At 50.5% G+C, this 14,157-nt stretch overlaps 3 protein-coding genes across 3 annotated transcripts; 2 read left to right on the top strand and 1 right to left on the bottom strand.

The window, feature by feature from the left end:
- Positions 1-5,224: 5,224 nt before the first annotated feature.
- On the bottom strand, positions 5,225-7,133 carry LOC125757790 (uncharacterized). The gene is made up of 2 exons (XM_049413947.1): positions 6,076-7,133; positions 5,225-5,243 (listed from the first exon to the last, which is right to left on the bottom strand). Exons 1-2 carry the CDS (start codon positions 7,131-7,133, stop codon positions 5,225-5,227), a joined length of 1,077 nt encoding a protein of 358 aa, XP_049269904.1.
- A 2,214-nt stretch (positions 7,134-9,347) lies between these two features.
- On the top strand, positions 9,348-10,010 carry LOC125757789 (far upstream element-binding protein 2-like). Its single transcript, XM_049413946.1, has one exon. The coding sequence runs from the start codon at positions 9,495-9,497 to the stop codon at positions 10,008-10,010; it is 516 nt and encodes a 171-aa protein (XP_049269903.1). The 5' UTR covers positions 9,348-9,494.
- LOC119385316 (probable ATP-dependent RNA helicase DDX43) lies at positions 9,917-11,933 on the top strand. The gene is made up of 2 exons (XM_049413151.1): positions 9,917-11,405; positions 11,448-11,933. The coding sequence occupies exons 1-2, from the start codon at positions 10,049-10,051 to the stop codon at positions 11,480-11,482; spliced, it is 1,392 nt and encodes a 463-aa protein (XP_049269108.1). The 5' UTR covers positions 9,917-10,048; the 3' UTR covers positions 11,483-11,933.
- The last annotated feature ends 2,224 nt before the right edge of the window (positions 11,934-14,157 follow it).

Raw genomic sequence — 14,157 nt, 5'->3', positions numbered from 1 at the left:
GAGTATAAGCACGTAAACAAAGGCACGACAGTCGCCTACATCGAAGAAATCACGGCTACGTCGATGGCTTTCGCCATCGCCGATTCTTCCGAGCCAACACCGACGAACCAAGCTTCTCAACCAGTTTTCGACGTTAATCCTAGCCTTCCGAAGCATAAACAGGAACAGCTCAAAACCCTGCTCTTGAAATACAGGGACTGCTTTTCGTCATCGTCAAGAATCCGCCAGACCCCAGTCGCAAAACATCGCATCATAACAGAGGAAAATGCCAGGCCACTCCGGCAGAGCCCGTACAGAGTTTCAACGCGAGAACGCGAATCTATAAAGAAACAAGTCGACGAAATGCTACGCGACGACATCATCCAGCCGTCGAAGAGTCCATGGGCGTCACCCGTGGTGTTAGTGAAGAAGAAAGACGGAACCCTACGCTTCTGCGTCGATTATCGCCGCCTGAACAAAATCACGAAGAAGGACGTCTACCCTCTCCCACGGATAGACGACACCCTGGATCGACTCTACAACGCGAGGTACTTTTCGTCGATGGACCTCAAGACCGGCTATTGGCAAATCGAAGTCGACGAGAGAGACCGAGAGAAGACTGCCTTTATAACACCAGACGGCCTCTTCGAGTTCAAGGTTATGCCCTTTGGTCTTTGCTCGGCACCTGCGACGTTCCAGCGCGTTATGGACACCGTGCTGGCTGGACTGAAGTGGCAGACTTGCCTTGTGTACTTGGACGACGTCATTGTGTTTGCCTCAAGCTTCGACGAACACCTCCGGCGCCTTGACACTGTACTACAAGCAATCAAGACTTCTGGCCTCACCTTGAAGCCTGAAAAGTGCCGCTTTGCATACGAGGAGCTGCTGTTTTTGGGTCACGTGATCAGCAAGGGTGGTGTTCGCCCAGACCCGCGGAAAACAGCTGCCATCGCTGCCTTCCCGCCCCCCACCGACACGAAAGCCGTACGCCGTTTTCTCAGCGTGTGCGCCTACTACAGGCGCTTTGTCAAGGATTTTTCTCGAATCGCCGAACCGCTAACTCACCTCACGAAGACCGACGTGCCATTCAAGTGGGAAACGGCGCAAATCGAAGCAATTGAAGAACTGAAACGACGCCTTCAGATGCCTCCTAAACTAGCACATTTCGACGAATACGCCGATACGGAAACCCACACCGACGCAAGCAGCGTAGGACTCGGCGCCGTCCTTGTGCAGAAGACTGACGGGCAGGAAAGGGTCATCAGTTTTGCTTGCCGGTCGCTATCAAAGGCAGAAACGAACTATTCCACAACAGAAAAGGAGTGCCTAGCGATCATCTGGGCTGCATCCAAGTTTCGCCCCTACCTCTACGGCAGGCCCTTCAAAGTTGTGAGCGACCACCACGCATTGTGTTGGCTAGCTAAATTGAAGGACCCTTCAGGTTGCCTCGCACGGTGGAGCCTACGACTTCAAGAATTCGACATTACCGTCGTTTACAAGTCCGGAAGGAAACACTCCGACGCTGACTGCCTGTCTCGCGCCCCCGTCGACCCACCGCCGCAGGACGACAAGGAGGACGACTCCTTCTTGGGAATCATAAGTGCCGACGACTTCGCCGAACGACAGCGAACGGATCCAGAACTCAGGGGCCTTGTGGAATACCTCGAGGGCAGGACCACCGTTGTTCCGAAGGTATTCACGCGGGGACTGCCGTCATTTTTCTTGCGCAACGGTGTTCTCCTAAAGAAGAACTTCTCACCGCTTCGAGCCGATAGCCTTCTCGTGGTACCCTCGACATTGCGGCCAGAGGTCCTCCAGGCTCTGCACGACGACCCGACGGCTGGACACCTGGGTGTTTCTCGCACGCTAGCAAGAATACAGGAGAAGTACTACTGGCCGCGCCTTTCCGCCGACGTCACTCGTTACGTGAAGACCTGCCGGGACTGTCAGCGACGCAAGACACCGCCCACTAGGCCAGCCGGACTTCTGCAGCCTATCGAGCCACCTCGACGGCCGTTCCAGCAAATCGGGATGGACTTACTGGGTCCGTTCCCGACGTCCAATACCGGAAACAAATGGATCGTCGTAGCTACAGACTACCTCACCCGCTACGCCGAGACGAGGGCCCTGCCTAGAGGCAGTGCCGCCGAGGCAGCGAAGTTCTTCGTTGAGAACATCGTCCTGCGTCATGGCGCCCCAGAAGTTCTCATCACCGACAGAGGTACGGCGTTTACTGCTGACCTAACTCAGGCAATACTGAGATACAGCCAAACAAGCCACCGCCGGACCACAGCGTACCACCCACAGACAAATGGCCTGACCGAGCGGCTAAACAAGACCATCGCCGACATGTTGGCCATGTATGTCGACGTCGAACACAAGACGTGGGATGCCATCCTTCCGTATGTGACCTTCGCATACAACACGGCCGTCCAAGAAACGACGCAGATGACTCCGTACAAGTTGGTCTACGGAAGGAGCCCGGCGACGACGCTCGACGCCATGCTACCCAACGTCACCGACGAAGAAAACCTCGATGCCGCCGCTTACTTACAACGTGCCGAAGAAGCTCGACAGCTCGCCCGCCTGCGCATCAAGACCCAGCAGCACACCGACAGCAGTCGCTACAATCTTCGACGACGCTTCGCGGAATACCAGCCCGGCGACTGTGTTTGGGTCTGGACGCCGATACGCCGACGTGGGCTTAGCGAAAAACTCCTTCGGCGATACTTCGGGCCATACAAGGTTCTTCGACGCCTCGGCGCTCTTGACTACGAGGTGATCCCGGACGGCATTACGAACTCCCAGCGACGCCGCGCACGACCTGAAGTCGTCCATGTCGTGCGCCTTAAGCCGTTTTTTGCGCGTTAGCGAACCTCGGGACTCTATTTTTCTTCCTTTGTTATTGTAATTTATTTTTGTATGCACTTGTTTTTTTTTCTCTCTTCTATGTTCTTTCACAAGCATCGGGACGATGCTTTTTCAGAGGGGGGCAATGCCACGCCCACTTCTTGTCTTGTTTTGATGTATTCGGGTTTGACCGGCAGGGACGGTTATCAACGCTCGACGCTGTCCGCGAAGCATTGTTCGAGAAGCTTCACGTCTATAGTAGATCGTTCTGTTAAGATTGCGCCCCGCACGCGAACGTTCCAGCTTTGTCTAGAGATAACGCCGCCACCAGCGATATTGCTGGAAAGTTCGATACCGCCTGTATAAAAGCCGACGCGATTGACCGCTTGTCAGTTGATCGACGGACGACGCCCTGTTCGCCGCTATATTTGTACAGCGTGTATTGCTGTAGTTATAGTTCTCATTTTCCGGCCACAAGTTCGGCCAAATAAACAGTTTCATCCTGCAAACGCCGACTGCTGTCTTCATCGACGTCACGACCACGTGACAATATATGCTAAAGAAATGTCATGGTATTATCGCACAGTATCTATGTATTCTATTTCAAATGTCTTATAAGACTGGGTTGGTTCCACAGTACTGGAAAATCGCGGCTGTTAATCCTATCTTTAAATCAGGAGACAGAAGACTGGTGGAAAACTACAGACCCATTTCCTTAACGTCGGTATCTTGCAAGATTTTTGAGCACATAAGATACAGTCAATTATTTAAATACCTCGAATCAATCAGCTTTTTTACTGCGTCACAGCACGGATTTCGTAACGGTCACTCATGCAAGACTCAATTAGTTGAATTTCAACACTATATAGGTAAATCCCTTGACAATAATAAACACGTCGACGCACTCTTCCTCGATTTCAGGAAGGCGTTCGACACAGTATGTCACCGCCTGCTAAATACTAAGTTAAAGGGCTTAAACATACACAATAAAACCGAAAACCGAAAAAGATGACTGCGTCGTCTACAGAGAAATTAATTCTATATCAGATATAACAATCGTGCAGAGCGACCTTGATAAAATAGTAAATTGGTGTCAGCGGTGGTAGATGAGCTTGAATATTAGTAAGTGTAATCACATCCGCTTTTCAAACAAGAAATTGGAACGTCAAACAAAATACACAATTGAAGGCACAACGATAAACACAGTCCCAGAGTGCAAATACCTCGGGGTGTACTTTACGCCGAAACTAAAATGGAACGAACATATCCAACACACAATATCTAAAGCAAGTAAAATGTTGTTTTTTATTCGCAGAAATTTCAAATCAGCGTCCAAAGATGTCAAAGAAACACTATACTTTTTACATGTTAGATCTATTTTAGATTACGCCTCTATGATCTGGGACCCTTATCAGGACTATTTGATAAAAGCAATAGAAAAGCTTCAAAATCAGGCTGCACGATTCGTCTCCAGTAATTACTGCCTTTTTCAAAGTGTCACTGAATAAAAAGCATTGCTGGGCTGGGAAACTTTAACAGCTAGAAGAAAAAACTTAAGGCTCAAATTTTTCCACCGTATTTTTATAATCAAACAGACATTAACAGCCGCACCTACTTGTCGGAACCATCCTACGTCTCGACTAGGCACGACCACTCCAAGAAAGTACGCGCATACAGTTGCAACACAAATCATTTTTCCAGATCTTTTTTTCCACAAACTGCACGAGATTGGAACCTGTTACCGGAAGACTACGTTTCTGTACCTGATAATCATAATTTTTTTTCCCGATTGTGTTTACAAAAATGTATAATTGTGCTAGTTTTTGTTTCAACTTTATGTTACCTTTGAACATGCTAATTTATTGTCCTTTCACTTGTTTATCTTGATGTTAACCTTGTTTCATATATTTTTGTTGCTTATTTTCACTGTAAAACATGTAGCATATGATCATACAGATGTCTCCCCTGCGATGACGCCTTTGAGGCAACGCAGGTATCCTGTAAATAAATAAATAAAATAAATAAATAAAAATAGTCCCTTCTCTGCTTGGTCACGTGCGATGTTCTAACGAATATGATTGGATAGGCGGATGAATACCACATTTTGATTCGTCCCATTCATTGACACGGGTGGACGCTGATGCTTTTTATCATTGAAAAAGTTACACCAACCAACGAATTATAAAAGTAAAAACTTCTTTTACTTTAAAAAACCCGACGTTTCGGATCCAACTCGGATCCTTCCTCAGGGGTGACTGTGGCGCGCCAGAGAGCAACAGAGTTTGAAAAGGAAGGAAAGAGCCTTCCTCTCTTTAGGTCGGGGGGTCACGCTTGGTTTGAATGACGTGCCGTAGTCCATTGAAATACACACTCGGCAGCGCACCTGCAGACCGGTTCATGTTGCCGGGTGTGGCCTGAATGTGCCAGGATTCCACAAAAAGTCGTTTGAGATAATTTGCCTCGAAGTCGACGACGCGGGAGTTGTCAAAGGCGATGCGGTGGTCGTTCACCTCGCTATGCTCAGCTAGCGCACTCCTTTGTCTGTCGAACTTGCGGACGTCGTTTCTGTGTTGTCGCAGCCTTTCTGGGAAGTTCTTCGTTTCCCCCACGTATGAAGCGCCACAATCCGCACAAGGAATAGAATAAATCACTCCTTGCGCTTTTTCCTTGGGCGGTCTGTCTTTTGGGCGCGGGAAGAAGCGGCCGAGTGTGGAAGTTGGCTTGTGCGCAACTTTTATGTCCTGCTCCGACAAAACGCGTGTGAGCGCTTCGCTGGTGCCCTTAACGTAGGGAATGCAGACGCGGACAGGCCTGGGAAGCGACGAGTCAGAGTCCTCTTGAAGGGGTCTGTGGGGGCGGGCGTGGCCGCGTGCAACCCTCCCAATGAAAGCTTTGGAGTAGCCGTTCTTTAGAAGGTCGCATCTGATCTTCCGTTCTTCATCCGTCCGCTTATCATCCGACGAACAAACCCTCCGTGCACATGTGAGTAGTGACGATACCACCGCTGATGTATGGTGGAAAGGGTGGTTGGAGCCAGCGTCGAGGTAGCGACCGGTGTGGGTTGGCTTTCGGTATACCGAGAATTGCAGCAAACCACCCATCTTTTCCACGAGGACATCAAGGAATGGCAAGCAGTTTTTTTCCTGTTCCACGGTGAACTGGATGGCCGGCTCAATAGAGTTCAGATGGGCTGTGAAGGCGTCTACGGCAGAAGTTTTTAGGATACAGAAACAGTCGTCGACATACCGCAAAAATATTTTTGGGGTGATGCCGGCCGTCTGCAGTGCTCTTCCCTCCACTGCCTCCATCACGAGGTTTGCTGCCGTTACAGACACAGATGCCCCCATTGCAGTACCAGTTAGCGGTTTGTAGTATTCTCCGTTGACGGAGAAGTACGTGCTGCTGAGACAAAAGTTGAAAAGGCGGCTCAGCTCGTCGACGCTCAGGCCTGTTCTTGCCTCGAGGTTTTCGTCACACTCCAGCACTTCACGCGCTGTGGTCACTGCTAATTGGACAGGTATGCTTGTGAAGAGGGAGACTACGTCGAATGACACGAGGCATTCATCTTCGCAAATCGGTATCGGGGAAAGAATCTCAACAAAATGGCTGCTATTTTTCACGTGCGTCGGCGTGTTTCCCACGAGAGGGGCCAGAATTCTGTGTAAGAAGTTCGACAGGGCTCGAAGTGGCCAAGATGTGAAATCCACAATCGGCCTCAAGGGAACACCGGGCTTGTGGGTCATGGGAAGCCCATAGAATCGGGGAGCACTACCGTTTTTGCACATCAAACGAAGGTGCAGATCTCTGGCATCCGGGTGTTTCACGAATATGTCTCCTAGGAGCTTGTTGAGGTCTCTCTGTACCTGCGCTGTAGGGTCCTTCTTAAGTTTGCTGTAAGTGCCACTAACAAGGTGGTCTTGGACCTTGCGGTCGTAGTCTCGCCGGTCAAGGACGAAAGTAGCGTTCCCTTTGTCCGCAGGCAAGATTACAATTGTGGGGTCCTCGCGCAGCTCTCGCAGGGCTCGGTTTTCCTCCGGGGACAGATTGCACGGCTGTTTCTTCATTAGGCCATGTGCCAGGATGCCAATCGCTTTCAGCCTCACTGATTCCCGGACGTTGGTGTCAAGATGACGGATCCCGTCCTCCACGGCTGCCGCGATCCTCGCCAAGGGAGGTCGACCACCTGACATATTGAAGTGGTGGCCTTTAGCAAGGACGCTAATCTCAGGTGGCGACAACTTCCTGGACGAGAGGTTGGAAACAAACTCCGAGGCTTTGGAGCTCGGTGACCGCTTCGGCCGCATCAGAGCTGAGAGCTTCTTATTCTGAGAGATGCGCTGTTCCTCCGCTGCGCTTGAGGCGACCGAGCTCGCGAAAGGACGGGATCCGTCATCTTGACACCAACGTCCGGGAATCAGTGAGGCTGAAAGCGATTGGCATCCTGGCACATGGCCTAATGAAGAAACAGCCGTCCAATCTGTCCCCGGAGGAAAACCGAGCCCTGCGAGAGCTGCGCGAGGACCCCACAATTGTGATCTTCCCTGCGGACAAAGGAAACGCTACTGTCGTCCTTGACCGGCGAGACTACGACCGCAAGGTCCAAGACCACCTTGTTAGTGGCACTTACAGCAAACTTAAGAAGGACCCTAGAGCGCAGGTACAGAGAGACCTCAACAAGCTCCTAGGAGACGTATTCGTGAAACACCCGGATGCCAGAGCTCTGCACCTTCGTTTGATGTGCAGAAACGGTAGTGCTCCCGGATTCTATGGGCTTCCCAAGACCCACAAGCCCGGTGTTCCCTTGAGGCCGATTGTGGATTTCACATCTTCGCCACTTCGAGCCCTGTCGAGCTTCTTACACGGGATTCTGGCCCCTCTCGTGGGAAACACGCTGACGCACGTGAAAAATAGCAGCCATTTTGTTGAGATTCTTTCCCCGATACCGATTTGCGAAGATGAATGCCTCGTGTAATTCGACGTAGTCTCCCTCTTCACAAGCATACCTGTCCAATTAGCAGTGACCACAGCGCGTGAAGTGCTGGAGTGTGACGAAAACCTCGAGGCAACAACAGGCCTGAGCGTCGACGAGCTGAGCCGCCTTTTGAACTTTTGTCTCAGCAGCACGTACTTCTCCGTCAACAGAGAATACTACAAACAGCTAACTGGTACTGCAATGGGGGCATCTGTGTCTGTAACGGCAGCAAACCTCGTGATGGAAGCAGTGGAGGGAAGAGCACTGCAGACGGCCGGCATCACCCCAAAAATATTTTTGCGGTATGTCGACGACTGTTTCTGTATCCTAAAAACTTCTGCCGTAGACGCCTTCACAGCCCATCTGAACTCTATTGAGCCGGCCATCCAGTTCACCGTGGAACGGGAAAAAAACAACTGCTTGCCATTCCTCGATGTCCTCGTGGAAGAGATGGGTGGTTTGCTGCAATTCTCGGTATACCGTAAGCCAACCCACACCGGTCGCTACCTCGACGCTGGCTCCAACCACCCTTTCCACCATACATCAGCGGTGGTATCGTCACTACTCACACGTGCACGGAGGGTTTGTTCGTCGGATGATAAGCGGACGGATGAAGAACGGAAGATCAGATGCGACCTTGTAAAGAACGGCTACTCCAAAGCTTCCATTGGGAGGGTTGCACGCCGCCACGCCCGCCCCCACAGACCCCTTCAAGAGGACTCTGACTCGTCGCTTCCCAGGCCTGTCCGCGTCTGCATTCCCTACGTTAAGGGCACCAGCGAAGCGCTCACACGCGTTTTGTCGGAGCAGGACATAAAAGTTGCGCACAAGCCAACTTCCACACTCGGCCGCTTCTTCCCGCGCCCAAAAGACAGACCGCCCAAGGAAAAAGCGCAAGGAGTGATTTATTCTATTCCTTGTGCGGATTGTGGCGCTTCATACGTGGGGGAAACGAAGAACTTCCCAGAAAGGCTGCGACAACACAGAAACGACGTCCGCAAGTTCGACAGACAAAGGAGTGCGCTAGCTGAGCATAGCGAGGTGAACGACCACCGCATCGCCTTTGACAACTCCCGCGTCGTCGACTTCGAGGCAAATTATCTCAAACGACTTTTTGTGGAATCCTGGCACATTCACGCAACACCCGGCAACGTGAACCGGTCTGCAGGTGCGCTGCCGAGTGTGTATTTCAATGGACTACGGCACGTCATTCAAACCAAGCGTGACCCCCCGACCTAAAGAGAGGAAGGCTCTTCCCTTCCTTTTTAAACTCTGTTGCTCTCTGGCGCGCCACAGTCACCCCTGAGGAAGGATCCGAGTTGGATCCGAAACGTCGGGTTTTTTAAAGTAAAAGAAGTTTTTACTTTTATAATTCGTTGGTTGGTGTAACTTTTTCAATGATATTTTCTTCCCAACCAGACAGAACGCTGTCAAATGTTCACCTTTAAGCTGATGCTTTTTGTAGCGCGCGCCGGCGTTCCCTTGCGGCTCGTTACCTTTTTTTCGTTCGTCCACTTGAGCGAGTTCTGCGCCTACCAGGACGCAAGTGTTGAAGGCATTTTCTGGAACTTTATGCCAAGTTCTGCCTAGCTTGAACGGGCTTACTGCCGACCGCAAAGTCACCCTCGTTTGACAAGCTCCACCGCAGTGATCTTGACCATAGTTCGAGCCGCAGAACGCCGCGTCCCCGGTTATGAACGCCGCTTCGACAAATGGCGATTACGAATGGATCGAGGAAGAGTACGTTCCTCCTCCTTCGCAGATGCCTTCGGAACCCAGGTGTTACGGCGAACGAAACAGCGGCGGTGAAGCATCCGCAGGTCGGGGCCGTGGCCGGGGCAGTTGTGACAGACCCAATGCACCACGCCGTGATTCTGAAGAGTTCATGGTGCCGGTCAAAGACATCGCTAGAATCATTGCCAGAGGTGGCTCCAGGATCCGTGAACTCCAGGATTCCTGCGGTGCGCGCATCTGGATCAAGAAGGACGACGGAGATAACAATTACTTCGAAACCAAGGTCGAGGTCTCGGGTCCCGAAGAGGCGCGTCGCAAAGCTCGCGAGCTCATCGACGCCATCGTCAATCCGCCCGAAGAACCAGCGTGCACCAAAAAAAAAGCGAAGAACCGCTGCCTCTGCTCGACTGGGCCAAGCTGCTTGCCAAGGGCGACGAAGAGACGAAGAAGCGTTGGGCCTCTCTCGCGCCGATAGTGAAAAACTTTTACGTTGAAGATCCTCGAGTTGCCTGCATGCCCACGGCGGAGGCGGCAGCCTTCAGGACAGAAAACAATAACATAGTCGTCAAGTATTTGGGCCCGGGAGGCGAGCCGCCATCAGACGTGGCAACCAATCCCGTGAGAACGTTTGAGGAGGCGTTTTCGAACTACCCGGAAATCTTGGACGAGATCTACAAGAACAAGTTCGAGAAGCCGTCCCCGATTCAGAGTCAGGCGGGGCCGATACTGCTTCAAGGTCATGACCTGATCGGGATCGCGCAGACGGGTACGGGAAAGACGCTGTCATTCCTGCTGCCGGCCATGATTCACATCGACAGCCAGCCCGTTCCGAGGGAGGAGAGGAAAGGTCCTTCCTGCCTGATTTTCGCTCCGACGCGCGAGCTTGCTCAGCAAATCGAGCGCGAAGCGAAGAAGTACAACTACCGAGGCATCAGGTGTGTGTGCGTCTACGGGAGCGGCAGTCGCAGGGAGCAGATGCAGACCGTCAACCTCGGCGTCGAGATTGTCATCGCAACTCCCGGACGCCTCAACGACCTCGTCATGAACAAGATCATTGATCTGAACTTCGTCACTTTTCTGGTGCTGGACGAAGCGGATCGCATGCTGGACATGGGCTTAGAGATACAGATCAAGAAGGTGATGCTGGACATCAGGCCTGACCGGCAGACGGTCATGACCAGTGCAACCTGGCCAGAAGGTGTGCCTCGCCTTTCTGACCAGTACATGACAAACCCGTTCCAGGTGTTCATCGGTACCATGGACCTAGCCGCAGTGCACACAGTGACCCAGAAGGTCATCCTCTGCGAGGAGGAGGAGGAGAAGAGAGACCAGCTTCTGGCATTCTTCGACTCTATGCTACCCGACGACAAGGTGATAGTCTTCGTCGACAGGAAGGCAACGGTGGACCACCTGACGAGCGACTTTGTCCTAGCTGGCATCAACTGCGATTCCATTCATGGGTCTAGGGAACAGTGCGACCACGAACAAGCATTGGAGGATCTACGGAGTGGCCGAGTGCGCACCTTGATTGCCACAGATGTCGCTGCACGGGGGTTGGACATCAAAGACTTGACGCACATCTTCAACTACGACTTCCCTCGCAACGTGGAAGAGTACGTCCACCGTGTCGGCCGCACGGGTCGAGCTGGCCGTACAGGAGTGGCCATCACGCTCATAACTCGTGGCAACTGGAGGCAGGCCCGTGAGCTGATCAGTATCCTGGAGGAGGCCAGCCAAGAGGTCCCAACCGAACTCTACGCGATGGCCGACCGTTTCGACGCCTGGAAGGAGCGACGTGCCGAGGAAGAGCGCAGCTTTGGCGTTGACCGAGGTAGCCGTGGCGGTGGATTCCGCCAAGGAGGAAGAGGTGGTGGCGGTGGAGGTGGAGGTTGGGGTGGCAGTGGTGGTGGAGGTTGGGGTGGCGGGGGTGGTCGCAACCGTTGGTGAAAGAACAGTAGCTGTGATTTGGTTGCGATAAGTTCATTGTAAATCAGCGTCATGCAGCATGTGCCATCACACCACTGTGCAATGTTGTTTTCTATTTGTCTTTACAGTTATGTTTTTTACGTGCAAGTGACAATAAACATTTGATGCACCTTGTATGCCTCTTTAGCCTCTTTATTAGGTCAGAGTTCTACATAGGCTCGGAAGAAAGCTCACCATGCTCACTGATTCATAGCTTGTGGTTGTTTGTGCCACCATGTGCCATTTTGTGCGTGGAGAGAGTGCATTGTGGTTTCTATTTCAGAAAAAAAGTTTGGTGTTAAACTAACATAAGGCCTCTTCAAAAGGCAAGTTTTAATCAAAAATGGAGCCACTTGTGAGCGATGATCGGTAAGGGTTGCAGTGTAATGTAAAAATAGTTTGAGCTCCTTATAAATTTAAGGTAATGGTTTAGCTACCAGGTCAAGCCTATGGATGAAGGACCAATAAATGCATGCCATATTCAAGACTAGTTCAGTTGTTTCTTTGCCTGGTACTTTATCACTTTGTGTATTGCACTGATAATTGAGCCTACCTGTGTGACAGGTTACAAGAGTCGGCCTGAACCTGAAGGTAATGGTGGGACTGACCCTTAACTGTAAACGCAAACTGTTGAAAAAGCGCCCACCCAAAGCATTTGCGGTTGTGGGAATGTAATGCGACTGTGTAAGTTTTAGTGACCTTGTGTGCATAGCTCCTGGTTCAAAGTAAGAAATTGTGCTATTGTTTTCATACATTTGTGATGGTTTAACATAAAGATATGTACTTGTTGCAAGAGCTGCTGTGTACCAAAACTGAAGGTACGTGCATAACTTGCGGCCATGTTGCATGTGTGGTGCATAGCATTCATGCTCATGTACAGTGGTCGGTAGCATCAACATAATTGTGCAAATCTGAATTCTCCTCTATGCTTACACCTTGTGAAAACTTGTGCCTTCCTCAGCTGTCAAGCTGCTGTTGTCATTCTACATAGGAACAATATTGCGAAAAAAATCCACGCATATCTGTGAAGTGAATGATGATGAAAGGGCGAAGCTCTGGGGATCGGTCACCGTGAATCTCCTGTTTGTTGTTTTTGCCGTTTTGCCGCCGCTTCTCGCGCCCTCGCCTCCGGAGTAGTAGCTTGTCGTCGGCGTTCCCGTGGAGCCACCACTTGCCGCGCCTTACGTTCGTTTTCATCCATGGCAGAAAGAGAACGTGTGGTATAGAACGCGCTTACATACGCATTCGCACTGCAGCGTTCTCTCCTGTATTTAAAGTGACAAAGAGTCGATTGCAAAGCTCGGTCCTAAGGTCCATAATGTGCACGTTGAAGTCGCCGACTAGTATAAAGGGTTTGTGTTTGTGGGTGCCTTGTATTGTACTGTGAAAATTACTATTGTTGTTCGTCTATTGTAAACTTTTTTTGATTCACATACATATGTTTCGACTGTAGCAATGGTTTTCTAATCACCATGACAGCGGACAGTGAGCGTTGACGACAAAGCTAGGTCCTAAGGTCTATAATTTCTGCGTTGAAATCGCCGACTGGTATAAAGGGTTTGTGCTTCTAGGTGTTTTATATTGTTCTGTCGCAATTATGATACGCCTTGTGCACCGCAGCGCTCCTAGCGGACTCCATGCAAAACTCGCCGGACACGGGACCTGCCTTGACCCTAAGGTGCTTCGCCCCTCAAAGGAGGTTCGTACGTACGAGTAACCTCGAGTAGTCAAATTGCACAGCCATATGTGATAGCTACGCCAAACATTGCCAAGTGGCGAAACCTGCTACATCCTGCTGCATTATGATAAAGATCTCGTAACTTGCGCCGAGACGTCGTTTTTGCAGTCGTTCGAAGGAAACAGACGGCAGGTGCTAGAGGTCTATATTTACGTTATTACTGTAATTTCGAGTAGCCATAAAAATAGGCAGGTGAGTGCTATGTAGGCACTACCCTGGGTAATTCTGGGTAATCACAGTTTTCTGATTGACCATACTGTGAGATTGTGTTAATAGGTTCAACAAAATAGTTTCTAACTGTTGTGGATCAAGTTAGAAAAAACCTATAATTGGTGCAGGTACAAGTTTTTGTAGGATGACACTCTTATTAATATTTTTGTACTAATTACAGTCAGCACTATGTGGATGTAGAATACATGTTAAAGAGGCAGGGCGTGCAATCGCGGACACGGTATTTGTGGTGTCTTGACTTCTCTCTTGTGTCCGTGTTTGCACACCCTGTCTCTTTAACATAAATGCTTACCACCAAGCTCAGCTCTCAGTTATTTTGAGGATGTAGAATAGACCGTTTCATTTTAGTTTGTTTTAAAGAAATTATAGTACTGTTGTAGTTTACCACTGGAAGAGTTCATGCAGGGTGCTTAAGTTTTAATTTCATACAGTGGGCAGACTTTGCCAACACAGGCTGCAGTGTACCGTGAAATTATGCTGAGAAAGCATGGTGTCCCAGTCTCCCGGTATATCTTGTTTGGGCTTCCTGACCATGGCAACAGTACGTATTAAAGAGCTTGTCAAGAGTGAATACGTAGCGTCATATTAGCGCAAATTTTGTGGAGCACAGATTAGATCTCAGGCACAAAGGACCAGCTACTAAACTCCGTTTGTTAACCGCCCAGGAACCAGGATTCCATCGCTTCTG

The sequence above is a fragment of the Rhipicephalus sanguineus genome, chromosome 3 (genome assembly GCF_013339695.2).
Source record: "Rhipicephalus sanguineus isolate Rsan-2018 chromosome 3, BIME_Rsan_1.4, whole genome shotgun sequence".
NCBI lineage: Eukaryota > Metazoa > Arthropoda > Arachnida > Ixodida > Ixodidae > Rhipicephalus > Rhipicephalus sanguineus.
This window is presented reverse-complemented; position numbering and strand designations above follow the sequence as displayed.

Coding starts and splice junctions, on each gene's coding strand:
- LOC125757790 (XM_049413947.1), bottom strand. CDS start 7,133: ATGCGGCCGAAGCGGTCACCGAGCTCCAAAGCCTCGGAGTTTGTTTCC.
- LOC125757789 (XM_049413946.1), top strand. CDS start 9,495: ATGAACGCCGCTTCGACAAATGGCGATTACGAATGGATCGAGGAAGAG.
- LOC119385316 (XM_049413151.1), top strand. CDS start 10,049: ATGCCCACGGCGGAGGCGGCAGCCTTCAGGACAGAAAACAATAACATA. Junction 11,406..11,447: donor CCGCCAAGGAGGAAGAGGTG/GTGGCGGTGGAG, acceptor GTGGTGGTGGAG/GTTGGGGTGGCGGGGGTGGT.